General features: G+C 53.3%; 1 protein-coding gene across 1 annotated transcript in view; it reads right to left on the bottom strand.

The window, feature by feature from the left end:
* hdac4 (histone deacetylase 4) overlaps positions 1-27,430 on the bottom strand; it is a 96,002-nt gene that overhangs the window by 43,036 nt on the left and 25,536 nt on the right. The window contains exons 2-6 of the mRNA XM_067257289.1: positions 26,601-26,669; positions 9,278-9,540; positions 8,072-8,222; positions 5,976-6,096; positions 3,759-3,877 (exon numbers count right to left, since the gene is read on the bottom strand). Of these exons, the coding sequence (XP_067113390.1) occupies positions 3,759-3,877; positions 5,976-6,096; positions 8,072-8,222; positions 9,278-9,540; positions 26,601-26,669 (723 nt within the window). The remainder of the gene's footprint in view (positions 1-3,758; positions 3,878-5,975; positions 6,097-8,071; positions 8,223-9,277; positions 9,541-26,600; positions 26,670-27,430) is intronic.

Consider the following 27,430-nt stretch of genomic DNA (forward strand, 5'->3'; position numbering starts at 1 on the left):
CTCTCTCTCTCTCTCTCTCTCTGTGTGTGTGTGTGTGTGGCGTCATTAGGAGTGCTGAAGGACAGCTACGACCAACGCTACAGAAACTCTGTCTCCCCCCCACCCTGATGTCTTCAGTTAGCATGTTCCCACAGACACAACCCTGCCAGTCCACAGCTGGGCAACGTATTCCTTCTGCACTTACGCAAACTAACATGGTGCCTCACTGTGTACTGACTGATGAGCAACTCAGGGCTTCTAATACTAAATGTATTGATCTTCATCCCAGCAAGCTTGAGAGATAAGGACTCCATATTACAAAACACACACAGAGATTTAAGGGAATCAATATGATTGTAAAAATGTAACCGTGTATCTGTGTGGATTACCATGATATTATTTCAGAGAAGGAAGATTCTAACATGGGTGTGTTCACACTTGTAGTCCGGTTCTTTTGTTCCGGACTGGCATTTCTTTTTACACCGAACCTAAACAAAAGGCATACGGTTAAGGTTGCAACCTGATTGGACAGTTTAGACGTCTTTGGTCCACGTCACGTTCATCAATCGAACCAAACCCCCCAAGTGTGAACACACCCTTAAAGTATCCGATTGTGGAATCCATCCATCCTGACATGATTATAACTCCACATGTTCACTTCAGGTTGCTGTTTTTTTATTTTTTTATAACGTTCTCATTCATAAAAACATCTTATCAAACGATTATTTTAAAATGAAAGAGCAAAGTTTCCAAACGATATTTACAGCTACTAGTCATCTACTGTTTGCGTCAGTTGAGAAATGGGACTGATTATGGTGGAGCAGTGTTGATGTGATCGTGCTACAGACGCACTATAGCGAACAAAAAACATCTATTCCTGGACACTGGAGAGGCTCTTCACCGCAGGCTGAATAGACCGTGATTGGGGCTTATGTTTGGCGGTCTGAATAGAATGAATTGGGATTAAATGAAGATGAATATGCTAATGTTATGTGTCCTGAGTGGTCCTTCAAAAGATGAACTGATCCGGAGCCCACTATCTCTGTGTGCTCAGAGAAGTCCGCCGGTACCAAGGTTTCACAGACTTGGAACATGGTCTAAAAGGCTGCCCTTAAAATCTGACAAACTCAAAAGGTATAACATTTTTAACTGGCAAGTTAGCCTGCTAGAAGTTTTCAAAAGCCGTCCTTCAAGTCCTTTAGTAGACCTACCAAGGACAATTTCGAAAGTGAATTTAATGTTAATCAATGCTTCATGCCCCAACCTCATAGGTGCAAAATGTATCGTTGATATTTCACAGCTTGGACTGTGTGGTCAAGAACAGTCCGCTTTGTGTCCGTTAACCGGTCTTCAAGGTTGTTTTCCTTTTTGCAGAGCACGAGGTGACTGCACATGCAGTGAGGGTGGTTTGAGACAGCGTCAGTGCTGGGAGGGAGAGGAGTCTGGTGACATGTTCCCGCTGACAGTTAAGAGCGGCAAAGCATCCTCTAGAATGTGATAAGACGCTGTGTATAGCCCCCACACGGTCCTGCTAGCCATGACGGAGGGTGCTGGCGGGGCCGCAACAGTGTGTGTGCGTGTGTGTGTGTGAGACAGTGTGTGTGTGAGACAGTGTGTGTGTGTGTGAGACAGTGTGTGTGTGTGTGAGACAGTGTGTGTGTGAGACAGTGTGTGTGTGTGTGTGTGTGAGACAGTGTGTGTGTGTGTGTGTGTGAGACAGTGTGTGTGTGTGTGAGACTGTGTGTGTGTGTGGGTGTGTGTGTGTGTGTGTGAGACAGTGTGTGTGTGTGTGAGACAGTGTGTGTGTGTGTGAGACAGTGTGTGTGTGTGTGTGTGTGTGTGTGTTGGGGGGATGACACTCTGCAGTCTTAACCAGCAAGCGTTTTAATAAGCCCATAAAGCTGTTAGAACCCAAACCTGATAAGGAGCTCTCCGCAGCACGCTCCGCTGCTTAACTAAGGTGTGTCAAGGCTGCAGGGGAGAGAGGATGGAGTGTGGGTTGGTAGTGGAAAGGGGATGTCAAGTACACAGGCAGAGCTGGCTTGTGATGTGAGATAAGTCTTAATTGGGGTGGAGGTGTGTGGACTGTACGTGTGGACAATGGGAAGCTTTTGCTTGTCCAGTGTGCTGATTACAGCAGTTTCTGTGTCTTCCTCTTGAAAGCCAGGGAACTAACGACTTGCAGAGAGCATTGAAAATCTTCCTAATTCCATTTAAAACTGTCACTTGCTTAAATACTCATCACATGAAACGTCAGACTGTAGGAGGCTGTGCAGACCTTGGTTCTACACACACACACACACACACACGCGCACACACACACACAGGCTAGTCTACCTGAAGCCGCTGGTCTGATTCTCTCTCAGTGCCCTTCATATGAGGAGACTCATTTGGCACCCACCACTCAGCTCCAGATCATAGTGTTGGCCTTCTCCTCTACCCAGAAGGTCCCAGCATCGCTCGGTGTGTGTAGATCAGCTCTCCAAAACCACCCAATTACCCACCATCCCTGTTGAGTCAAAGGCTCTCTGTACTAATGGAGTGAGCTTTCACCACTAGCTGGTTCTTAACAGGGTAGTCCACATCTGTTCTGAACTTGGAAATACTTAAGCTGTTGTCCACCAGCTGCCTTTAATGATTAGGGGTTTTCATTATATTATATGCATATTAGTTTGGACTTTTTGGCCACAAAAGGGAATTCTAATAGTTACATTAAAATGTAGACTGTCAATGGCACTGGCTACATCAACAGCACATAGTCTCACATGACAACACGGTGTAAATATCACACAAGGAAATACTGGTCTAAAATTCCAGAAACAACTTCTCCATATTTGCATGAATAGATTGCGATCCCATGGCAAATACTTCACAACGTCACCCATGACGTCAATCACCACGGCTGTCGACTGATACCGAGAGCATTTCACCCAACTTCCTCGTTTAGGATGTTATCTGGTCAGTCAGATCACACCCCATTTAGAGATGTGTGAGTGTGTGTTTGCATGTGTGCGCGTGTGCGTGTGCGTAATATGGCTCACCTATCTCTAGAGCTTAAAAGCAAACGGCAACATTCTCCCCAAACACGTCATGCTCAACTCTCCTCTCTGATACTACGACTGACACTAGTCATGCTCAACTCTCCTCTCTGATACTACGACATTCAGAGACTGTTCAGGTGTTCCACAGGGCTGTGATCTAGGCCCAGTCATGTTTGAGTCATGTTGCTTGTGTTTGGACCTGGACAGGGCAGCCGCGCTGGGGCCTGACAGGGCTTCCGGCAGGGAGAACTGGATGTTAGACTGCCAAGCAGCCCAGAGGCTAAGTGAATAATCACAGGCCAGCCACACATCACCCAGGGAGAGAAGGAGTGCTGCACTGGGGTTTACACAACAGACTTTATACCCACCACAGTTTGGGTTTGTGCAAGTCTCGCAAAAGGCCAGTACCTTCCGGTTAATCGTTTGACTGCACAGTTTAATGCAGTCAAACTTCAAAACATTCTCTGAGCAGAACGTTAGCCCTAAATGACTAAATGTATAATATAATTGAACATGGACGTGAAATGGTGTTGATGTGTAATCTGGAACTGCAAAGAGGTGTCGTCCTTAATTCCCTGTATATTACTTTACCCACAATGGCATGATATAATGTGAGGGGGGTCTGTCATTCTCAGAAACTTCCACCACCAGTTGAGAGGACAGGGGTTCAGGGGTTCAGGGGTCAGGGGTTCAGGGGTTCAGGGGTCAGGGGTTCAGGGGTCAGTGGCGGGGTCCTACCTGTCTTGCGGAGGGGGAAATCGTCTTTGGAGTCGTACATCCCCAGGAGAGGGTGGTTGTAAGTGGACATCCCTGTCTGAGGAGGGGAGCTCTGGTCCAGTGAGCTGTGCTGGGTCTTCCTGTGGAGACAGAGAGAAGAGGTCTGAGGCAGGAAACAGCCAGCTCGGCTTTCCTGTCCAAGAGGAAGGAACATAATGCACACAGTCTTGATGACATCCTGTTTGACACAGGTCCCTGATGTGAGGAGGAGCGTGAACTGAGAACGTCGTCATCGGAAACCTCGCCGTCACGACCACAGAACACACGTTGGTACGCAGACAGACATGCTGATACACATGAGATACTGCAGTATCTCAGAACGACTTGATAGAATCAGCAGCCTCTCTGAGGGTGTGGTGATGTCTGTTGGTAAACAATCCAGCACTGCCAGGATCCTGTCTGGGCATTATCTGATCAACCTGACAGCACCATCATAAATACGCTATGTTGAGGCCCAGGCTGAATTTATCATCCTGTTAGTCTAATGTTTAAGTGTGTAGTGCTCGTGGGTGTGTGTGTGTGTGTACACGTCTCATCTCACTTCCTGTAACCACCACTCCTGTTTCATTAAGAAGTCAGTAATGGTGAAACATGGACCTGATAACAGAGAAGAAAACGACTCCCCAGCTGTGGAGAAAACGGCCCTGCTGGGGGCCAGTTCTGGGGGCCAGTGCTGGGGGCCAGTGCTGGGGGCCAGTTCTGGGGGCCAGTTCTGGGGGCCAGTGCTGGGGGCCAGTGCTGGGGGCCAGTGCTGGGAGCCAGTGCTGGGGGCCAGTGCTGGGGGCCAGTGCTGGGGGCCAGTTCAGGGCACCTGGCAGCCACCCAAGCCCAGTAAATGCCCTTCCCTCCATCTCCCATCTGCAGTCTTTTATTTATGACTGACATGTTTCTGGCTTGCCGAGAAAATATCAAAAGGAGATAAGCCTCCCCCCGCTGGCCGTGTTCGCCAACATCTTCACATTCCTGTTTCATGTCTCTGTAATCCACAACAAGCACTTCGTCAAACCGTCATTTAGAAGATGGCAAATAAAATTTTCTTCAATAAAAAAAAGCACTGTAGTAATTCCTGAAATGAAATAAATTGATGTCAAAAAATCCCTGCCACCAGTAGAGCGCGAGAAGGAGAAAGCTGGGAAGGCTGACTGCTGTCAGTGTTTTAATATTCCTCCTTTCATCCTCCCTTATCACAGACAGACAGCTGAGGGGCTGGAAATAGGCTAGGTGTCTGGCCGAGGAGAGCAGACCAGAGGGATGGAGAGATGGTGAGAGAGAGAGAGATGGAATTGGAGAGATTGGTAAAAAAAAAAAAAGATTTCTGTGAGGAAGTTGAGTAAGGCATAAAAGAGACACTTAAAAGAATGAAGGGGACGCAAGAGTTAAGAAAGAAATAGGAAAAGCGAAAGAGATAGGTGGGGTGAGGGAGGGGCAGGATGAGAAAGAAACAGAAAAAGGCAAACATGTCTTTTCTTGTCACCTCAGATTCATTCACTCTTTTCCCTGTCTGATCGCTCCCCTGCCTAGACCTCTTCAAATATTTAAGGAGCACAAAAGGTGGCATCCTTATCTTTCTTCCCTGGCTTCAAACTCGCTTGTGTCAAAGACAAGAAACTGCCAATCACTCTTCACAAAGAGGCCCGCTGCTTGGAGGAGAAACCTCATTCCTTCAAGTATTCCTGTGTGCTCCAATTTCAAGGTAGAATAATAATAAGAATAATTGTACGCTTAGAACATTTCAAATCTTCCAAAAAGAAGAGTCACGTGACATCACAAGTGCTTCCAAAGATTTTTTAACAGCTGAGGCAAGCTATAGTTTATTTACAACTAATTTCCTTTCTTCTAAAGACTTGCTAGATTTAATATGCAAAACTTTAAAAATGCATATTATTCCATCTATTACCTTCCTATACTAACATGTGAAAGTCATGAGAACAGTTCCCTAGAGGAGAGAGAGGGTGAGGGTCTCTCTACAGGAGAGAGAGGAGAGGGTCTCTCTACAGTCTTGCTCTCTCTACAGGAGAGAGAGGGTGAGGGTCTCTCTACAGGAGAGAGAGGGTGAGGATCTCTCTACAGGAGAGAGAGGAGAGGGTCTCTCTACAGGAGAGAGAGGAGAGGATCTCTCTACAGAAGAGGATGTCCAGGGGCAAGAGCCTGGACAGGGAAGTCCGTTCAGCCACTCACCCGTACCAGTAGCGAGGGTCGCTGGGCATGCAATGGTTCATACTGCGCTGGGCCAGAGCTTTCTTCTTGTTCAGAACAAACTCCTGCAAACGCATCTTCACCTCCGTACTGGCAACCGCACCTAGGAGGGAGGGAGAGAAAGAGGGATAGAGAGGGAGAGAAGGAAGGAGGGGGGAGAGAGAGAGAAAGAGTGAGAGAGAGAACACCCTTAGTCAGAGATGCCAGAGGACACTGTCCTGTAGTTCCAAACCCAGCTGGACCTTGGAGGGAAGACCATGGAGGCGGCCTGTTCATGTGGCCATGCTCTGTAGATACAGCAGGCCTGTTCATGTGGCCATGCTCTGAAGATACAGCAGGCCTGTTCATGTGGCCATGCTCTGAAGATACAGCAGGCCTGTTCATGTGGCCATGCTCTGAAGATACAGCAGGCCTGTTCATGTGGCCATGCTCTGAAGATACAGCAGGCCTGTTCATGTGGCCATGCTCTGTAGATACAGCAGGCCTGTTCATGTGGCCATGCTCTGAAGATACAGCAGGCCTGTTCATGTGGCCATGCTCTATAGATACAGCAGGCCTGTTCATGTGGCCATGCTCTGAAGATACAGCATGGTACTCATACACCAAAAACCAGCCAAGGGCTCACTCGCTGACCAGAGGGCAACAGACTGAAAACTACAAATCCCAGTGGCTTGTGGAATACAACATAGACCTTCATGGTAAATAAAGATGTCAGGGTGGAGAGTGTGGTAATGAGGGTTGATGTGGGGCTTTCCTGCTGACTAAGCCAGCGATGATGACGTGGTCCTGGTTGATGTGAACAGCCTGACAGGAGGAAGCTGAAGGGAACTCCACAGAGACTAACAGTTAGATGTTCTCTTCAGGTGATGTCAGCCACACATCTGTGGGTGTTTTTCTTCCTCATAGATCTCTCAGTTACCACAATCCCTTCCCAGGCTCCATAACCCCAAGGAGGAGGAGAAGAGCAGGGTACAAGGTGTGAGTGTGTGTGTCTGTGTCTATACAAAGAAAACCCCAAAGCTAAGTTGTGTGTGTGTGTGTGTCCAAGACACAGAGAAAACTGTCAGCTGACAACAGGTGGCTGACACATTCAGAGTGAGCAGGGTGACAAATACAAGAATGTGTTGATTATGGCCAATACAGAGGCTTTTTAAATCACAGTGCATGTGTAATAGCTGACATCTTCATTTGTTCTCTTTGCCACTGAGGCAAATTGTCTTTTATGGGGGCTGCCTTCCAGGCAATTTACTGCGGTACTTAGCAGAACTCCCACTGTTTACCCTCCAGAGCGGTCTAAACGCTAGTTTAGCTGGGCCACCATTTGAGGAAACTGTAAATGTCAGACTTGTTGCCTAGCGTAGCCTAGTGTTGCCTAGCGTAGCCTAGTGTTGCCTAGCATAGCCTAGCGCTGTTCCAGCCAGCGGTAATGTTCTGGTCAGGCTGCCCAGGCTAGGCCACTCGAGCGCTGGAAGGGCTGTTATGACATTGTGTCTGATATGAGCGTTAGCCCCCCGGCTGTGTGAGAGAGAGACCCACGCTCCTGTCCCCTGTGTCCCCCGGCTGTGAGAGAGACCCACTCTCCTGTCCCCTGTCCCCCCGGCTGTGAGAGAGACCCACTCTCCTGTCCCCCAGGCTGTGAGAGAGAGACCCACTCTCCTGTTTCCTGTCCCCCCGGCTGTGTGAGAGAGAGACCCACTCTCCTGTCCCCCAGGCTGTGAGAGAGAGAGACCCACTCTCCTGTCCCCTGTCCCCCAGGCTGTGAGAGAGAGACCCACTCTCCTGTCCCCCAGGCTGTGAGAGAGAGAGAGACCCACTCTCCTGTCCCCTGTCCCCCAGGCTGTGAGAGAGAGAGACCCACTCTCCTGTCCCCTGTCCCCCAGGCTGTGAGAGAGAGACCCACTCTCCTGTCCCCTGTCCCCCAGGCTGTGAGAGAGAGAGACCCACTCTCCTGTCCCCTGTCTCCCAGGCTGTGAGAGAGAGAGAGACCCACTCTCCTGTCCCCTGTCCCCCAGGCTGTGAGAGAGAGACCCACTCTCCTGTCCCCTGTGTCCCCCAGGCTGTGAGAGAGAGAGACTCACTCTCCTGTCCTCGGTCTTTGTTCTTGAGCAGCAGCAGTTTCTGCTCTCTCTGCTGTCTCTCCAGCTCCTGCTCTAGACGGTGTCTCTCCATCTTCCTCTGGTGCTCCTGCAGCTCCTGCTGGTGCTTCAGGGCCAGCAGCTCCTGCTGGTGCTGCAGAGGAGAGGGGAGGAGGGATGGGGAGAGGGGAGGAGGGATGGGGAGAGGAGAGGAGGGATGGGGAGAGGGGAGGAGGGACGGGGAGAGGGGAGGAGGAGGAGAGGGGAGGAGGAGAGGGAGGAGCAGGGGAGGGGAGGAGGAGAGGGGATGAGGGATGGGGAGAGGGGAGGAGGGATGGGGAGAGGGGAGGAGGAGAGGGAGGAGCAGGGGAGGGGAGGAGGAGAGGGGAGGAGGAGGAGAGGGGAGGAGGAGAGGGAAGAAGGAGAGGGGATGAGGGATGGGGAGGAGGAGGGATGGAGTTCTTACAACTTTTACTGTGATACAATTATACTAAAAGAGTTAACAATTACATCCTCTGTGCTTACAGCTACAGATTATGAAGCTTGAATTCCACTGAACATGCAGAGCAGAGAGAGACTTGACCATGTCCAGGCCGTGACATGGCTAGATGTCAGGGCCGTGACATAGTGACATGGCTAGATGTCAGGGCCGTGACATAGTGACATGGCTAGATGTCAGGGCTGTGACATAGTGACATGGCTAGATGTCAGGGCTGTGACATAGTGACATGGCTAGATGTCAGGGCCGTGACATAGTGACATGGCTAGATGTCAAGGCCGTGACATAGTGACATGGCTAGATGTCAGGGCCGTGACATAGTGACATGGCTAGATGTCAAGGCCGTGACATAGTGACATGGCTAGATGTCAAGGCCGTGACATGGCTAGATGTCCAGGCCGTGACATGGCTAGATGTCACGCTACAGCAGAATTGCTTCAATAGGAGCATTTAGACAGGGCTATTTTTAGGCCGGGCTGCCTCTTTCTCATTGGCCGGCTCTGTGACCATGGCAACGCAGGGACGCCTGTTTGCATAGTGAGTCATCTCCCTCCCATGCACAAGCACAAACACTAGGTTCCCATGGAGATAGCAGAGTAAAGCAAAGCTCTGTCTGCTGATCACACGGGCATAGAACACCCCACACTCACACACACACACACATACACACTCAAACTCCATCACACACACACACCCCCTCCCCCCCTCACCTGGACGTGTTCCTGCAGCTGGGCCTCGTGCTGCCTGGACAGCTGCTCATGCTGCCTCTGGAACTCAGCGATGAGGATCTGCCTCTGGAGCTGCTGTTTCTGCTTCAGGTGGAGCAGCTCCAGCTGAAGCTGCCTCTCCCTCTGCCCCGGGGGCCCCTCCCCGGGGGGCTGGGGGGCCAGGCCGAAGGGCTGCTGGTCTACGCGCAGATCCATGGGGATGGCAGCGGGGGGCACCTGCATGGGCAGAGCAGCGCTCACGTCCACTGTGGAAGGAGGGGAGGAGAGAAGGAGGGGAGGGGAGAAGGAGGGAGGTTAGTCCACCTTTTTTTCATGTTTTCATTCAGCCATGTATCCAAAGCGGCATGCAGCATTACAAAGCAAGACTGTTGAATGTGGATGTTGAACATGTCTCATGTGTTAATGAGAGCAGCGCACACAGGAACAGGCTAGTCACACAACGCCTCACTGTGTCACACAACGCCTCACTGTGTCACATAGCGCCTCACTGTGTCACACAGCTGACACACTCGGTCATTTGAAGCCAACTTACAAAGTACCCTCCATGGTGTGTGTGTGTGTGGGGGGGGGGGTGGTTGAGAGCAACAATAGACACCCCAATAGCGTCAAGAGGGGTCATACAGAGGTCACAGAAGGTCAGTGAAGGCCCCTTCATCCTTGTACACAAAGCACCTTTGTGAGAAGTGTGTGTTTGAGGAGAGCTGACATGGTTACGGGTGACAATATAGGACAATGCCAGTGTTTGATTGGCGAGCGCACACACACGCACACACACACACACACACAGCCTCGCCCAACAGGAAGTTGTCCCAAAGCAAACTACTTCCTGCTTAGAGGAATCTATTGACTTGGAGAGAGATTAGACTGATGGTGAGACAGTTACTCTTGCTGAGAACAGGAAGTGGAACAGGGAGAGGAACAGGAGAAACACTCAATGCTAGATCAACACGGCTTGAGTACTACATACAAACATGCAGACATTAAATTTACATGTAGAGAGTTTACATACAAATAATAAAACAGATTTTAATTACGTCATTCAATAATTTGTTAATTTAGCACACGCTTTGGTCCAAAAAGACCTGCGGCAGATTTCAACCTGCGACCTCACGATCTTCAGTCAAATGCTCTAACCACTGATCTGTAGCCTCTCTGCCCTTAAGTAAAAACAGTGAAGGAATGTGACAGGTTTGGACCAGACCCAGCTGACTGTGGCAAAACCCCAGCTAGGATCCAGAGGAGAGAGGCTCCAGAGTAGAGAGGCTCCAGAGGAGAGAGGCTCCAGGTTAAACACCACAACCAGCCTGCCTGGCCAGCCTGCCCTCAGAGGAGCAGACTGGAGAGCACCTCTCTCTCTCACGCACACGCACACACACACAGCCAGGATGTCCGGGGCCCTGTGAGTCCTAGTTTGGATACACAGAGATGCTACATGGCAACAGAGCAGAAACAATCTCCCTGCAACATGAGTTTAGCAGCAGGGAATTGCTGACACGCAGAGCACATGGTGTGTGTGTGTGAGTGTGAGTGTGAGTGTGAGTGTGAGTGTGAGTGTGAGTGTGAGTGTGAGAGAGAGAGAGAGAGAGAGAGAGAGAGAGAGAGAGAGAGAGAGAGAGAGAGAGAGAGAGAGAGAGAGAACATAGTGTGTGTGTGACTGCTTGTCGCATTAATCAGTACAGTTTGTGTGTGTGTGTGTGTCCAGGTGTAACACTGGACCAGAAGGAACCATTCTAGAGTAGCTGATGGAGATTGATTCGCAGGGCTAGCCTAGCCAGGACAGGGGACACTAAAGCCACAACTGGCCGATCCATCACACCCTTCACCCACAACACCCAGCCTGACCAAGCACTGTGCAGGACCACAACTAAGGATCTGAAACTGGGAAAAAACAGAGCAGTCCACGACGGCACATGTAGACGATCTGCAGATTCATGTTGTGTCTTGAGTGTGATTAGAGAAGCTGGCAGACACTCGGCCAAACGTCTTGTCTAATGGACAGACTGAGAGTGTTCCAGATTACAGCTTCCCCAACGCCTACATTTAGAACTGAAAGAGGGTCTGTAAATTGAGTAATACATGTCTGATCTTAAAAGCTATGTTTTTGACAAATGCAGGCATTAACAACAGTCCTCCCCATTAGAGAGGTGGTCCACCTCAAGCCAAGACAGTTTGACATCATTCTTATCGGTTATTCCTCCACTACGCAACATAGAATATTGTCCACTACACAGACAACATGATCATAACAATGCTATCGCTTACGGGTCAGAAAGAAAAAATACAATAAATAAATCACTTTTGTCACTGGGAAAACATTTGGGATGATTTGGAGGCTTTCTGCCTCAAACACGGTGGAGTCCAACGCAAGACAGAGTGCACAATACTGCCGGATCGAATATCCAGCTTCTCTCTCATCGATTTTTCCGCCGGGGAGAGCCGCGAGGCAGGGTGCCAGGGCAGATGCCAGTCATCAATACAAGAGCAGCACACCAGCAGCCAATCAGAGAGGGCCTGGCCTCCCACCTGATCTGCTGGAGGGGGCTGGCTGTTGTGGTCTGATGGGGAGGCCAGTGGTCTACTTGGCACTGGGCAGGACTCTGCCTGCAACCCTACTCCTCCCCCTGGACCTGCAGGAGCAGGGTGTGGCTGAGACAGGCAGACTGGAGCTGAGGGGGGAGGGGGGTGAGGGTGTGAGAGAGAGACTACGTGTGTGAGGGTGTGAGAGAGAGAGAGACTACGTGTGTGTTTGTGAGGGTGTGAGAGAGAGAGAGACTACGTGTGTGTGTGTGAGGGTGTGAGAGAGAGAGAGACTACGTGTGTGTTTGTGAGGGTGTGAGAGAGAGAGAGACTACGTGTGTGTGTGTGAGGGTGTGAGAGAGAGAGAGAGACTACGTGTGTGTGTGTGAGGGTGTGAGAGAGAGAGAGAGACTACGTGTGTGTTTGTGAGGGTGTGAGAGAGAGAGAGACTACGTGTGTGTTTGTGAGGGTGTGAGAGAGAGAGAGACTACGTGTGTGTGTGTGAGGGTGTGAGAGAGAGAGAGAGACTACGTGTGTGTGAGTGAGGGTGTGTGTATATGTGTGTGTGTGTGTGTGTGTGTTTTGTTGTTTTAGATTTTGTTTTCTGATGGAAATTGGTTCTGATTGGTTCACATCAGCACTGATGGGACAGTATCCTGGGACAGTATCCTGGGACAGTCTCCTGGGACAGTCTCTTAGGACAGTCTCTTGGGACAGTCTCTTGGGACAGTCTCTTGGGACAGTCTCTTGGGACAGTCTCTTGGGACAGTCTCTTGGGACAGTATCCATAGACGTCGACTGGATCAGGAGGACGAGGCTGGTTGGCTGTCGAAGACAATCTTTCACATTTCCATGGTCAATGAACACATACATCACAACTTTTCAAGCGGATCAACAAAGTGATTCTGTTCCGCAAACACACACGCTTCCACACACAAATAAACACAAAACACTGGGTCAAACAAACACCGTCTCTGTTCTGGAGCGAACCCATTCAAACGCCGTCTCACGGCAAAACCCTGGTCCCTCCCAACACAGAGAGCTCATCCAGGCCGGGCGCTCCGTCCCCATCAGCCCCCGTCCACAAACACGGACCAGCCCTCCAATCACAGCCTCTATGTGTTCCCAGCCCTCCAATCACAGCCTTTATGTGTTCCCAGCCCTCCAATCACAGCCTCTATGTGTTCCCAGCCCTCCAATCACAGCCTTTATGTGTTCCCAGCCCTCCAATCACAGCCTTTATGTGTTTCCAGTCCTCCAATCACAGCCTCTATGTGTTCCCAGCCTCCGCTTCCACGAAGAGTTCTAGAATAGACTGGACGGGTCGTCGACCGTGAGAGGGGTATTGTGTTTGATGAAATGACCCCCGCCCCCCATCTGGCCAGGCCCAGCCCCCCGGTGACCCGTTGACCCCGGGCTGCTGGTGAGCGAGGGTGCTGCATGGGGCTGACGTCCGAGCCAGGCTCCGCCCTCGCCACAGAGAGACGCTTGTTACCGGGGTGACGGACAGAAGGGGTTCCCGCGGTAACCCTGCCACGCTGCAGACGACCCCAGGGCAGGCTGGAGGGGGGAGGAGAGGGGGTGATTTCTCTGAATACGCCCACGGTTCCATCCTACAGATGAGCTGTATTTGGAGAGGTGGTGGTGGTGGTGGGGGGGGGGGGGGGGGGGGGGGGGTGATGATTAGGATGGTTTGTGAGGTAGTGTTGTCCTGTTTTTCATTTCTAGAAGTCAGAACATCTCCATAGCTCTCCTCAGACAAAAGCAGAAAAACAGTAGAGTGCAGTAAAACATATAGTATTGATCACTCAATTATCACAGTCAACTGACCTGCTGTACTGCTTTCTAAATCCTCTTTAAAACACATCTCATACACAATGTACTGCTTTGTAAAGGACCTCCATGTTACAAGAGCTCTGTGCGTGTGTGTGAGAGAGACCACCTGTATGTGTCCGTATATGAGTGTGTGTGTGACAGATAATGTATGTGTGTGTGTGTGTGTGCATGTGTGTGTGCTTGTGTGTGTGTGTATGTGTGTGTCCGCGTCCGAGTGCCTGTGTGCCATCCCAACTCATCCCATTAACACGAGAGAGCAGTCAGGAGGAGCAGCGATCAATGGCTGGCTGGCCACCCTAGCAGGGCTGAGAAAATGAATCCCCAATTACAGGCACTCACCCTGCAGAGAGACCAGGAGGAAAGGGGAAGAGAGGGGAGGCTGTGTAATCACTGCTAAACAAGCCCTGGACACTCAGGGGCTAACCACGCTACCACATTAGCATACCAGAGAGAGTGCTGTGAGATGCAGGCTGGGGAGATAGCAGGCTAACGGCGCTAGCGGGGCGGAGAGGGGGTGAGTGGAGGTGCAGCGGCAAGCTAAGGCATGTGGGCATGCTAGCCTGGGACGAGCACACCCCCGCAGGCGGAGCACTAACGGCTAACGGCGAAGCCCGCGTCTCTCGTGTCTCTCGTCCTCTGCAGCTGAGACGAGGAGCGCTGAGCTCCAGGGCTCGTCCTTATCTCGGCCTCGGAGGGGAACCCCACAAACAACCTTTATTTCACCAGGGCGGTTTGTGAGGAGCTGTTAGCAGAACAAACACCCCAAGGCCAACCACAACAGATTACATTTTATCTGACGTGTTTACAGTAAACAAACATTTTTACATATAGCAGAGCGGAATCGGGCCACTGTGAGGCAATTAGCCATCGCTGAAAGAGACGCAGGCTGGGTCACTGGGGTTGACGTAATTGGTGTGTGAGGCCAAAACAGTTGGAATGCTTTTACATAACCTTGCCCACGCACCAGACAACACACACGAATACCCACACATCTAAGGCCAGTATGGAGAGAGTAGATCTGATCTGGGGGCAGTATGGAGAGAGTAGATCTGATCTGGGGTCAGTATAGTGTTCTGCAACTCAGAACATAATCAGGATCATTGGAAGATCTTTTTTCAGGCTTTCTGATCTATTTATAGCCTAGGCATCCCTACAACGGCTTTCCAGCACACACACGCGCACACACACACACCATAATACGGAGATCACACACACACAACCACAGACCAGAGTAATAAGGATTAGGTAGGGATTACTGTGGGTGGAATCCATGACATGATATTACATGAACAATGACCCACACAGGTAATCTTGGGGGGGGGGGGGGAGAGAATGCCATGGCGACTACCTGCATAAGCATGATGATTGGCTGGGAAAGGGTGGGAGGAGTAATTGTGGACCAATAGGGTTTGTTGTTGGGTATGCACATGGCTGTGTGTGCCTTTTCAATGTTTCAGCACTTTAAGTTCAGGGTCAGCCAATGAGAGAACATGCAGGGGACAGGACAGACTGGTGTGTGTGTGTTTGCGTTTGTAAGAGCTTGTTTGTAACTGACAACTGCAGTGCAGGATCGACACACAAAGCCAGACATTTAAACAAGCCCTTGTTCCAAAACATTATTGGACATACATAATTCATATTCTCAGACGGACATTGGAGCCTGGTTCTGAACTGAAAGACAGAAAGACATCAAATGGTAGAGGCAGTCAGCTGTGGACCAGTCTAATGCCAGACTGCTGCTCTCTCTCTCTCTCCTTCCCTTCTCCATCCCCTGCTCTCTCTCTCCTTCCCTTCTCCATCCCCTGCTCTCAGTTCTCTATCCTCCTCTCTTCCTCCCTGTGTCCTCCACTGTTGTTCCTTCCTTTTGTATCTCTCTCGTCTCCCCCTCTCCCCCTCTCTCCCTCTCCCCCTCCCTGTCTCCCTCCCTGTCTCCCTCCCTCCCCCTCTCTCTCTGCAGTCTGGGACAGGAACCATGCGGCAGGACCCAGCGGAGCGGAGCGGCCAGGCAGGCACACTCCAGCCAGCGCTCGCTCACACCACGCACACAAACAGCCCAACACAATCCTCCTGACACAGTCCAACCAAACAGCCCAACACAATCCTCCTGACACAGTCCAACCAAACAGCCCAACACAATCCTCCTGACACAGTCCAACCAAACAGCCCAACACAATCCAACTGACACAGTCCAACCAAACAGCCCAACACAATCCTCCTGACACACAACCAAACAGCCCAACACAATCCTCCTGACACAGTCCAACCAAACAGCCCAACACAATCCTCCTGACACAGTCCAACTCCGGGGAAACCTCTCATATTTAACAATCAAGCTTGACTTCTAATAACACATGCTGTACAGGAGAACTTGGCTACACAAACATGCCCCCTCCTGCTGAAAAGGGATGCACCATGAGCAGTCCAACACCAGGCTCACCTTCCAGCTCACACACGTACCAGCACACAGCTGCTGAGAATGCCGTTTACACACACACACACACACACACACACACACACACACACACACACACACACACACACCCACACACACACAACAGATAGACACACATACACACAGAGACACAGACCCACACCACACCCACACAGATTGACACACGTCCACACACACAGGCACACAACCACACAGACACACACCACACCCACTAAGATCGACACCCACCCACCCACCCCCACCCCCACCCACCCACCCCCCCCCCCCACTGACAGCAGGGAGGTAGTAGCAGACTGGGCCATCTGCTCCATTCAGAGAGAGCAGCTCAAGGCTGCAGGGAGCTGAGTGTGGGATAGCATACATCACCACCATTCAATAAACACAGTGACTACTGCTCAGCCGCCCACACACACACACACACGTACACACACACACATACACACGTACACACAGAAAAGCACAAGAAACAGGTCAAATAATATCCTTTAGTTTAACAGAGACACACAAACCAGCTTGTGCAGATAGCAATGTTCAGTCCAGAGTGATCTTACCCATCAGTCTTGCTGGCAGGGCTGTGTGTGTTTTCTGCCTCTAAAGCCGCGTAGCAGAACCAGAGCTGGAAACTCAGCGCAAGTCAACACACACACTGGGTCCTTGTGACGGGAGCACAGGATGCAGCGACTGAGGTGCTGGGATCTCACACTCACTCACTCCCGCTCCGCTCTGCTCTGACCGTCTGACTGTGTGTCTTCTTTCTATCTGCTTCTGTGGTCCCCTCCCCTTCTCTCTCTCCCTCTCTCCTGCTCGCTCTCCCTCTCTCTCAGGGCTGGTGACATCAGAGGGCAGTCTCAGGCAGGCATGCTGCTGACTGTTTGTGTGATTACATGCTTTCTCTCTCTCCCTCTCTTACTCTCTCCACCATCTCTGCCCATGCCAACCCCATCCACCCCCACTCCACCCTATCCCCCTCTCCCTCCCTCTCCACCCCCTCCCCCTCTCTCTCCACCCCTCCACCCCTCTCTCTCCACCCCCTCCACCCCTCTCTCTCCACCCCTCCACCCCTCTCTCTCCACCCCTCTCTCTCCACCCCTCCACCCCTCTCTCTCCACCCCCTCTCTCTTCTTCCCTGTGGCAGCTCAGTAAGGCTTTATTGGCGTGACATTCAAGGTAATGTATGGCCCAGCAGAAGCTGAAAAGTCATTAAAGGAGAAGAAACCAATGTGTCTGTTAAACCTGATCAGACCAGTTGTTCGTTGATGACAAGGTCTGTGAAAACCCATATCAAACAAGGATCTGTAAATTCTCTCTGTCTGTCTGTCTCTCTGTCTGTCTGTCTGTCTGTCTGTCTGTCTGTCTGTCTGTTTCTCTCTCTGTCTGTCTCCCTCCCTCTTACCCATCTCTCTCTGAAACACACCTCTACACACACAGGACCCATGCACACACACCCCTAACCTAACGTTCTCTCTCCCAATCCCAGCTCAGGCCCAGACCCTCAGCTGAACAACACCGACACACAGAAGTGTATCTTTTATAGGAACATAAACCTGGACTGATTAGATCTGGGACCAGTACAGAGATGGTGATTGGCTGTGGTGGATGAGACCAGTGGTGATTGGCTGTGGTGGATGAGACCAGCGATGATTGGCTGTGGTGGATGAGACCAGTGGTGATTGGCTGTGGTGGATGAGACCAGTGAGCAGTATCTTGGCTGGTAGAGGAGACGGTCCCCTTGGGCCAATAGATCCACTGTCATTGGCTATTAAGTATAAACGGGCTGGTCGATGGTGGGCCAATAAGAGGTAGGATCTGGGGAGGGATATTTAGAAGGTGTGTGTGTGTAAGGTGAATGGGGGTCTTCAGAAGATCAGTGGATCGATGTAACATTTACTTGTGTGTGACACAGATGAACCTTGAATAGCAGTAAAGACAGGGCTCTCTTATCCTGGGACACACACATGGGGAACAACAATCTATCCCTCTACACATCCTCCACTCCTCTCATCCTCCTCTCCTACTTCACACATCCACGATTCCTTCCAATGAGTTGAACTTTCAAACATTAAGTTGTGCAGATTCAGTTTATTTTGAAAATAGTTTTTCAACTTTTTGGAGAAAAAAAAATTAAGCTTCCAGCCTTTCAAAATATTTTTTTGAATTGATCATGTCACCAAATACAAACTAAAGTACGATGCCTGGTTTGAAAGTCTAATTATTATTATTTCTTTATTCCGGACACACAAAAAACGGTCCATAGCACACACAAAGAAGTAGGAAGTACAGATATTTGTGTACAAAATTTAAGGAGTGAAAGTTGATAGTAATTTTTTTAAATTGTCAAGTAAAGTACTGATACCATAAAAATCTACTTAAGTACACTAACAGTATTTGTACTTCCCATCTCCAGGAAACCTGCCATAGGGTCGCCCTGACAACGGCTCACCAGACCTCACCAGACCTCACCAGACCTCACCAGACCTCACTCTCAGAGAGAGAAGAATTCTGTTTGTCTTTCCTTGTCCGTGTCCATGTGTGTGTGCATTTGTGTGCGTATGAGCCATCTCAAACCTCCATGACATTCCAGACCTCATGAGAGTGAGAGCTGTTAGTGGTCGCCCCCCCCCCTCCCTCCTGCTCCAGGTGTACCTGTCTGCCTGCGTACCTGTCTGCCTGCGTACCTGTCTTCCTGCGTACCTGTCTTCCTGCGTACCTGTCTGCCTGCGTACCTGTCTGCCTGCGTACCTGTACGCCTGCGTACCTGTCTGCCTGCGTACCTGTCTGTCTGCGTACCTGTCTGTCTGCGTACCTGTCTGTCTGCGTACCTGTCTGTCTGCGTACCTGTATGGCTGCGTACCTGTCTGTCTGCGTACCTGTATGGCTGCGTACCTGTCTGTCTGCGTACCTGTCTTTCTGCATACCTGTCTTTCTGCGTACCTGTCTGTCTGCGTACCTGTCTGTCTGCGTACCTGTCTGTCTGCGTACCTGTCTTTCTGCATACCTGTCTTTCTGCGTACCTGTCTGTCTGCGTACCTGTCTGTCTGCGTACCTGTCTTTCTGCGTACCTGTCTGTCTGCGTACCTGTCTGTCTGCGTACCTGTCTTTCTGCTAGCATGTGGCAGCCACACACACAGCGGGGTGTTTGTCTGCCTGTACGTGTGTCTGTGTCCGCTCGCGCTCAGTAAATAATGCATGGAGGTGTAATGATGCAGACTTGGTGGAGCAGCGTGACAGCCAGCCTGATGAATAAGTAATGAGGGCTTCCGCTCGCTACAAGGAGAGGGACTCTTTACCTCCACCCCCTCAACCCCCAGCCTCCCTCCCTCCCTCCTCCCTCCCACCCCACTTTATGACAGAAGGATGGCAGCAGTGAATATGTGGGGGGGAGAGGAGAGAGAGGGGGGCCGTCCCATCTCCTGGGGACATGCCCAGACTCCAAATATGTGAAATACAGCATCATTTATTATTGATGGAGGTTATTTATAATCCCACTCTCTTCCCCCGCTATATCTCCCTGTCTCTCTCTCTCACACACACACACACACACCTCTTTCACTACGTATTTCACTCTGTTAGCCACGTCACCCTGAAGGCCTGCTGTGGAGGAAGCCCCCCGGCCCCCAGTCATGGGGACCCCCCCCGCGGCCCCCCCGGCCCCCAGTCATGGGGACCCCCCCCCGCGGCCCCCCGGCCCCCAGTCATGGGGACCCCCCCCCCCGCGGCCCCCCGGCCCCCAGTCATGGGGACCCCCCCCCGCGGCCCCCCGGCCCCCAGTCATGGGGACCCCCCCCGCGGCCCCCCGGCCCCCAGTCATGGGGACCCCCCCCCCGCGGCCCCCCGGCCCCCAGTCATGGGGACCCCCCCCCCGCGGCCCCCTTGCCCCCAGTCATGGGGACCCCCCCCAGCGGCCCTCGTCCAGGCTGGCTGCTACGCTGATACGCGCTCTCCTCTGATTCCAGCATGATAACCTGCTCCAGTGTCTTTATAATGTCCACAGCTGCAATCAGTTGTACATCATAATTTACGACTGTATGTACCGTCATGTGCAATTAGCTGGAAGTGAAGCTGGAGTGATGGTGGCTTGTTGGGGAGAGCGGGGTGGAGGTGTGGGGTGGCTGGTTGGGGAGAGCGGGGTGGAGGTGTGGGGTGGCTGGTTGGGGAGAGTGGGGTGGAGGTGTGGGGTGGCTGGTTGGGGAGAGCGGGGTGGAGGTGTGGGGTGGCTGGTTGGGGAGAGCGGGGTGGAGGTGTGGGGTGGCTGGTTGGGGAGAGTGGGGTGGAGGTGTGGGGTGGCTGGTTGGGGAGAGTGGGGTGGAGGTGTGGGGTGGCTGGTTGGGGAGAGCGGGGTGGAGGTGTGGGGTGGCTGGTTGGGGAGAGCGGGGTGGAGGTGTGGGGTGGCTGGTTGGGGAGAGCGGGGTGGAGGTGTGGGGTGGCTGGTTGGGGAGAGCGGGGTGGAGGTGTGGGGTGGCTGGTTGGGGAGAGCGGGGTGGAGGTGTGGGGTGGCTGGTTGGGGAGAGCGGGGTGGAGGTGTGGGGTGGCTGGTTGGGGTGAGTGGGGTGGAGGTGTGGGGTGGCTGGTTGGGGAGAGCGGGGTGGAGGTGTGGGGTGGCTGGTTGGGGAGAGCGGGGTGGAGGTGTGGGGTGGCTGGTTGGGGAGAGCGGGGTGGAGGTGTGGGGTGGCTGGTTGGGGAGAGCGGGGTGGAGGTGTGGGGTGGCTGGTTGGGGAGAGCGGGGTGGAGGTGTGGGGTGGCTGGTTGGGGAGAGCGGGGTGGAGGTGTGGGGTGGCTGGTTGGGGAGAGTGGGGTGGAGGTGTGGGGTGGCTGGTTGGGGAGAGTGGGGCGGAGGTGTGGGGTGGCTGGTTGGGGAGAGCGGGGTGGAGGTGTGGGGTGGCTGGTTGGGGAGAGCGGGGTGGAGGTGTGGGGTGGCTGGTTGGGGAGAGCGGGGTGGAGGTGTGGGGTGGCTGGTTGGGGAGAGCGGGGTGGAGGTGTGGGGTGGCTGGTTGGGGAGAGCGGGGTGGAGGTGTGGGGTGGCTGGTTGGGGAGAGCGGGGTGGAGGTGTGGGGTGGCTGGTTGGGGAGAGCGGGGTGGAGGTGTGGGGTGGCTGGTTGGGGAGAGCGGGGTGGAGGTGTGGGGTGGCTGGTTGGGGAGAGCGGGGTGGAGGTGTGGGGTGGCTGGTTGGGGAGAGCGGGGTGGAGGTGTGGGGTGGCTGGTTGGGGAGAGCGGGGTGGAGGTGTGGGGTGGCTGGTTGGGGAGAGCGGGGTGGAGGTGTGGGGTGGCTGGTTGGGGAGAGCGGGGTGGAGGTGTGGGGTGGCTGGTTGGGGAGAGCGGGGTGGAGGTGTGGGGTGGCTGGTTGGGGAGAGCGGGGTGGAGGTGTGGGGTGGCTGGTTGGGGAGAGCGGGGGTGGAGGTGTGGGGTGGCTGGTTGGGGAGAGCGGGGTGGAGGTGTGGGGTGGCTGGTTGGGGAGAGCGGGGTGGAGGTGTGGGGTGGCTGGTTGGGGAGAGCGGGGTGGAGGTGTGGGGTGGCTGGTTGGGGAGAGCGGGGTGGAGGTGTGGGGTGGCTGGTTGGGGAGAGCGGGGTGGAGGTGTGGGGTGGCTGGTTGGGGAGAGCGGGGTGGAGGTGTGGGGTGGCTGGTTGGGGAGAGCGGGGTGGAGGTGTGGGGTGGCTGGTTGGGGAGAGCGGGGTGGAGGTGTGGGGTGGCTGGTTTGGGGAGAGCGGGGTGGAGGTGTGGGGTGGCTGGTTGGGGAGAGCGGGGTGGAGGTGTGGGGTGGCTGGTTGGGGAGAGCGGGGTGGAGGTGTGGGGTGGCTGGTTGGGGAGAGCGGGGTGGAGGTGTGGGGTGGCTGGTTGGGGAGAGCGGGGTGGAGGTGTGGGGTGGCTGGTTGGGGAGAGCGGGGTGGAGGTGTGGGGTGGCTGGTTGGGGAGAGCGGGGTGGAGGTGTGGGGTGGCTGGTTGGGGAGAGCGGGGTGGAGGTGTGGGGTGGCTGGTTGGGGAGAGCGGGGTGGAGGTGTGGGGTGGCTGGTTGGGGAGAGCGGGGTGGAGGTGTGGGGTGGCTGGTTGGGGAGAGCGGGGTGGAGGTGTGGGGTGGCTGGTTTGGGGAGAGCGGGGTGGAGGTGTGGGGTGGCTGGTTGGGGAGAGCGGGGTGGAGGTGTGGGGTGGCTGGTTGGGGAGAGCGGGGTGGAGGTGTGGGGTGGCTGGTTGGGGAGAGCGGGGTGGAGGTGTGGGGTGGCTGGTTGGGGAGAGCGGGGTGGAGGTGTGGGGTGGCTGGTTGGGGAGAGCGGGGTGGAGGTGTGGGGTGGCTGGTTGGGGAGAGCGGGGTGGAGGTGTGGGGTGGCTGGTTGGGGAGAGCGGGGTGGAGGTGTGGGGTGGCTGGTTGGGGAGAGCGGGGTGGAGGTGTGGGGTGGCTGGTTGGGGAGAGCGGGGTGGAGGTGTGGGGTGGCTGGTTGGGGAGAGCGGGGTGGAGGTGTGGGGTGGCTGGTTGGGGAGAGCGGGGTGGAGGTGTGGGGTGGCTGGTTGGGGAGAGCGGGGTGGAGGTGTGGGGTGGCTGGTTGGGGAGAGCGGGGTGGAGGTGTGGGGTGGCTGGTTGGGGAGAGCGGGGTGGAGGTGTGGGGTGGCTGGTTGGGGAGAGCGGGGTGGAGGTGTGGGGTGGCTGGTTGGGGAGAGCGGGGTGGAGGTGTGGGGTGGCTGGTTGGGGAGAGCGGGGTGGAGGTGTGGGGTGGCTGGTTGGGGAGAGCGGGGTGGAGGTGTGGGGTGGCTGGTTGGTAGAACAGCGCAGAAAGAAGGGAAGGTGCCTCTAGCTGTTTCTGATTACACTCACGTGAACAACACACACAAACACACAGTTTGAGGTTCTGGAGAACAGCCAAAAGGCCTCTATTGTGAAGGAGTAATTATCATAATTGTCTGGAAACAAAGTTGATGCTTTGTTTGTTTGTTTGTTTACTCCAAGTGCTTAACTAGGGTCAGCTGATGACTGGCATTCGTGTTAGGGTTTGGGTTAGGGTTAGGGTTTGGATCAGAATTCAGGTTAGGGTTAAGGTTTGCGTCTTCCATTTCGGGGCAGAAGGCTTCATTGAGAAGGCCCATACACATTCCTCCCCTCCCTCCTCCCCTCCCTCCTCCTCTCCACCTCCCTCCCCTCCCTCCCTCAGTACCTGTAATTGTCCTTAGTGTGAGCCTCAGTCAGAGAGCCATTAGCGATGCCAAACACATCTTACCGGATAAGTTGGCTTGCTGTCTGTGTCTGCTGCCCTTAGGATCACCCGGGTCAGGAGCATGACCCTGCCGCCGGGTCGCTAGCCCTCCTGAAGGGGGCAACATTTTAACTGACGCAGCGCATCATGGTGGCTTGTGTTTATCAACCCTTCTGTGTAGTGAGCTCTACTAACTCACGGGCCACTTCAGAGAGCGTGTCGTAGAGGACACAGCAGAGACACTGCAGAAGCAGATATTAGCCATGAAGGCTCCAGCAGTTCTGGTGGTAATGGGAGCTCTGCTACAGGAAGCTGTGAACAGGAAGCTGTGAACAGGAAGCTGTGAGCAGGAAGCTGTGTACAGGAAGCTGTTTACAGGAAGCTGTGTATAGGAAGCTGTGTAAAGGAAGCTGTGTACAGGAACATGCTGTGGCTTCTAGCATCAGAGGAGTCTTTAAGAGGCAGGACAGGGGAGCTTGGACAGGGGAGAGAGGCAGGCTCATGTACGAGCACACACTCCACCTCCGACATGAGAAAACTGTAGAAGTCCTACTTTGAGGTCATAATCTCCAGATGTCTGCCAGGCCCTCGAAGCAGACAGCCAGACAAAAACACACCACAGTCCTATCCAAAATTGATAACCTGGTAAAATAGAGTCTCCGCACTCCCCCTCTCTCCACACACACACTGAAAGCCCGACTTGATATTGCTTTCAGGATAATGCCAGTGAGGCAGTAAAGTAGGTTAGGCCATTGCTCAGTGTGCTGGAAGAATAAAACAAGTCTGTCTCAGATCCTCACCAAACCTCAGCCAGCCAGGACAAGAGTGTGTCTATCTCTCAGCGTGTGTGCGTGCATTTGTGTGCGTGTGTGTGAGAGAGAGAGAGAGAGAGAGAGAGAGAGAGAGAGGAGTTCAGAGAAGACAAGCAGGGTTGATGTAAAGGTCACAAGTCTTCTGAGTTATATCACTGTCAGTTCTGCTCTTTTATTATCTGCCCAATCTCCTGGTTCCTGTGCTCGGGGTCCTGGTTCCTGTGCTCGGGGTCCTGATTCCTGTGCTCGGGTCCTGGTTCCTGTGCTCGGGGTCCTGGTTCCTGTGCTCGGGGTCCTGGTTCCTGTGCTCGGGGTCCTGGTTCCTGTGCTCGGGGTCCTGGTTCCTGTGCTCGGGGTCCTGGTTCTTGCGCTCGGGGTTTTGAAGTGGTGATGAGTCAGCTGGTATTTGCAGTGCATGCCCGTATTCCTCTCCTCCTTCCTCTTTTCTTGCCTTTCATTTCCATTTTTTCCCCTTCTTCTGCCTCTCATCTCTCAAATTCCTCGCTCGCCGCTACAGAGCATCTCTTTCTGCTCCTCACCCAATATTCTCTCTCCTCCTCTCCCCCCTTCCTCGCCCCCCCTCCCTCCCTCCCCTCCCCCCTCCTCCTCTCCCCCCTCCCTCCCTCCCCTCCCCCCTCCTCCTCTCCCCCCTTCCTCGCCCACCCTCCCCTCCCCACCCCCCCCCCTCCTCTCCCTCCCCTGTTCACTCTCTCCCCTCCTACTCTCCCCCCCTCCTCGCCCCCCCACCCTCTCCCCCCCCTCCTCGCCCCCCACCTCTGCCCTCCACCCCCCCCCCCCCTCCTCTCCCCCCCCTCTCTCCTTGGCACTTAAGCACTCATCAATTATTCAGTGTGCTAAATAAAGAGCCTGCTTAGTGAGATGACAGCCCAGCCAACAGAGCTGTCCCCTACGGACGGACGGACGGACGCACGCACGCACGCACGCACGCACGTCTGCAGGATGAAAGAAACATGAGTAAATGTTGACCATGATACATGTCTGTCTTCACACACCCCCACACACACCTGTCTGTCTGTATGTGGTGAGACGCGTCCAGAAGAACACACACCTGTCTGTGTGTGTGTGGTGAGACACGTCCAGAGGAACACACACCTGTCTGTGTGTGGTGAGACGCGTCCAGAGGAACACACACCTGTCTGTGTGTAGAAACACACTGCTACTAGTTAATATGCACCCAAAGCTGTGGCTCATCCTCCTCTCCCTCACATCCCTCCCCCTCCACCTCACACTGCATGGCATTCACCAGCACTGGATCACCACCTCCAGGGGGACTGTGTGTGTTGTGCTGGTGGGTCACAATGTGTGTGTGTGCCCAGGGTTGTGTGTGCCCAGGGTTGTGTGTGCCCAGGGTTGTGTGTGCCCAGGGTTGTGTGTGCCCAGGGTTGTGTGTGCCCAGGGTTGTGTGTGCCCAGGGTTGTGTGTGCCCAGGGTTGTGTGTGCCCAGGGTTGTGTGTGCCCAGGGTTGTGCCACGGACGTAGCAGCAGCTTAACATGGAATAACAGTCCCAGCTAACATCCGTCAGGTCCAGCGTCCTGAGGAGAGCACTAAGCCGCCCGCTCCTCCAGACCAGCAGGCGTCCAGCTGGCTGCAGCCTCACTCACTCATGTCAAAGCTAAATCACAAAAAAGCTATTTTAATGATGGTTTTTAGCTGTGTGTGTGTGTGTGTATCATCACCTAGTTCCTCAAGCTCAGCCCTCAGGATGACAACACAGTCACGTTTCCTAGCCATGCTGACGTGTCATTAGTGTGTCATTAGCGTGTCGGCGAGGTGTGAGCTTGGCATGTTCCTGTGAATGATTAGCGTGGAGCGACACACCGCCTCCGCTAACACGCTGGAGCACACACACACACACACTTTCTAAATAAGGACGGGACCGGGAGAGGAGAAGCAACAGAATGGGTCATCACTCACACACACACACACACACAAGATTTTTGAGGTTCATTTTAAAAGCAGTCAATAATAATATGGCACATGTTCAAAAATTAACTGAAAAAATACAAATGTAGAAAAACTTTCCTCCCAAAGGTCAAACTTATTCCACAACAGTTTAGCGTTTCCTCTCCTTGCCATCACAATGTTAAAACAATACACACTCAACCCTCACAGCCAATGGCAAGTACAGCCATGCTCAAACACGTGTAATGTATGTGTTTGTGTGTGTGTGTCTGTGGGTGTATATTAGTGTGTGTGGGGTGGTGTGTGTGTGCGGTGTGTCTGTCTGTGGGTGTATATTAGTGTGGGTGGGTGTGTATGGGATGGTGTGTGTGCGCTGTGTGTGTGTGATCACAGAGCCATTCCTCCACGTTGCTAGGCAAGCAAGCAGAGACACACATGTTCTGGAGGCCCACAACAAAAACATACCAAGTAACCACACACACACACACACACACACACACACACACACACACACACACACACACACACACACACACACAGAGAGAGAGAGAGACCCCGGTGAGAGGTGGAAAGAGGCCATGCTCCTACCAGACTGGATGAGGTTGAGTCCAGATGGTTTGAGGAGGTCCAGGGTCTGTTCTGTCCGGCCCAGCCCACCTGGAGGGGGCAGACAGGGGGCACAAGCTGTCTCAAACACGCTCCGCAGCACGCTGGCTTAACCACGCACAGCAACATACACACTAACTGATCCTGACTCCATCTCCCAAGGAGAGAAGAGATAGAGGAGAGGGGAGGTGGAGGAGGAGAGGTGATGTGAGGGCCAGAGCGGAGAGGGAGTTGAAGAAAACTGTAGAGTGAAAGAGAAGAAAGAAGAAGAGGTAGACTGAAGCTGCAGACAGTCTGCTGGTACTATCAGAGCTGATTCTGTTATGACTGAAATGTGATTGTTTCACTGTTTGCAGAGGGGGGGGGGAAGAGAGAGAGAGAGAGAGAGAGGAGAGAGAGAGAGAGAGAGAGAGAGAGAGAGAGAGAGAGAGAGAGAGAGAGAGAGAGAGAGAGCATAGGCAGATAGTGCATATTCTGCCTTTGCATCAACAAACAGTCCATGTTGCATGTCATGTCTGCACACAAGAACACACACACAATCATAATTATAGTGGGAACATGAAAAGGCTTTTGCAGCAGCTTTACCACTCTATAAATAGACAAGAGGAGGAGAGTGTAGGACACACACACACACGCTTTCTCTCTCTTCCTCTTCTTCTTGAGCGTGCCATGGCTCCAGTCTTTACTCCTGTCAAAACCTGACAACCATAAGGAGGGAGGGAGGGAGGGAGGGAGAGAGATGGAGGGAGAAAGGGAGAGAGAGAGAGGGAGAGAGAGAGGGAGGGGAGGGAGAAAGGGAGAGAGGGGAGTAC

This window comes from Osmerus mordax, chromosome 2 (assembly GCF_038355195.1).
Source record: "Osmerus mordax isolate fOsmMor3 chromosome 2, fOsmMor3.pri, whole genome shotgun sequence".
Lineage (NCBI taxonomy): Eukaryota > Metazoa > Chordata > Actinopteri > Osmeriformes > Osmeridae > Osmerus > Osmerus mordax.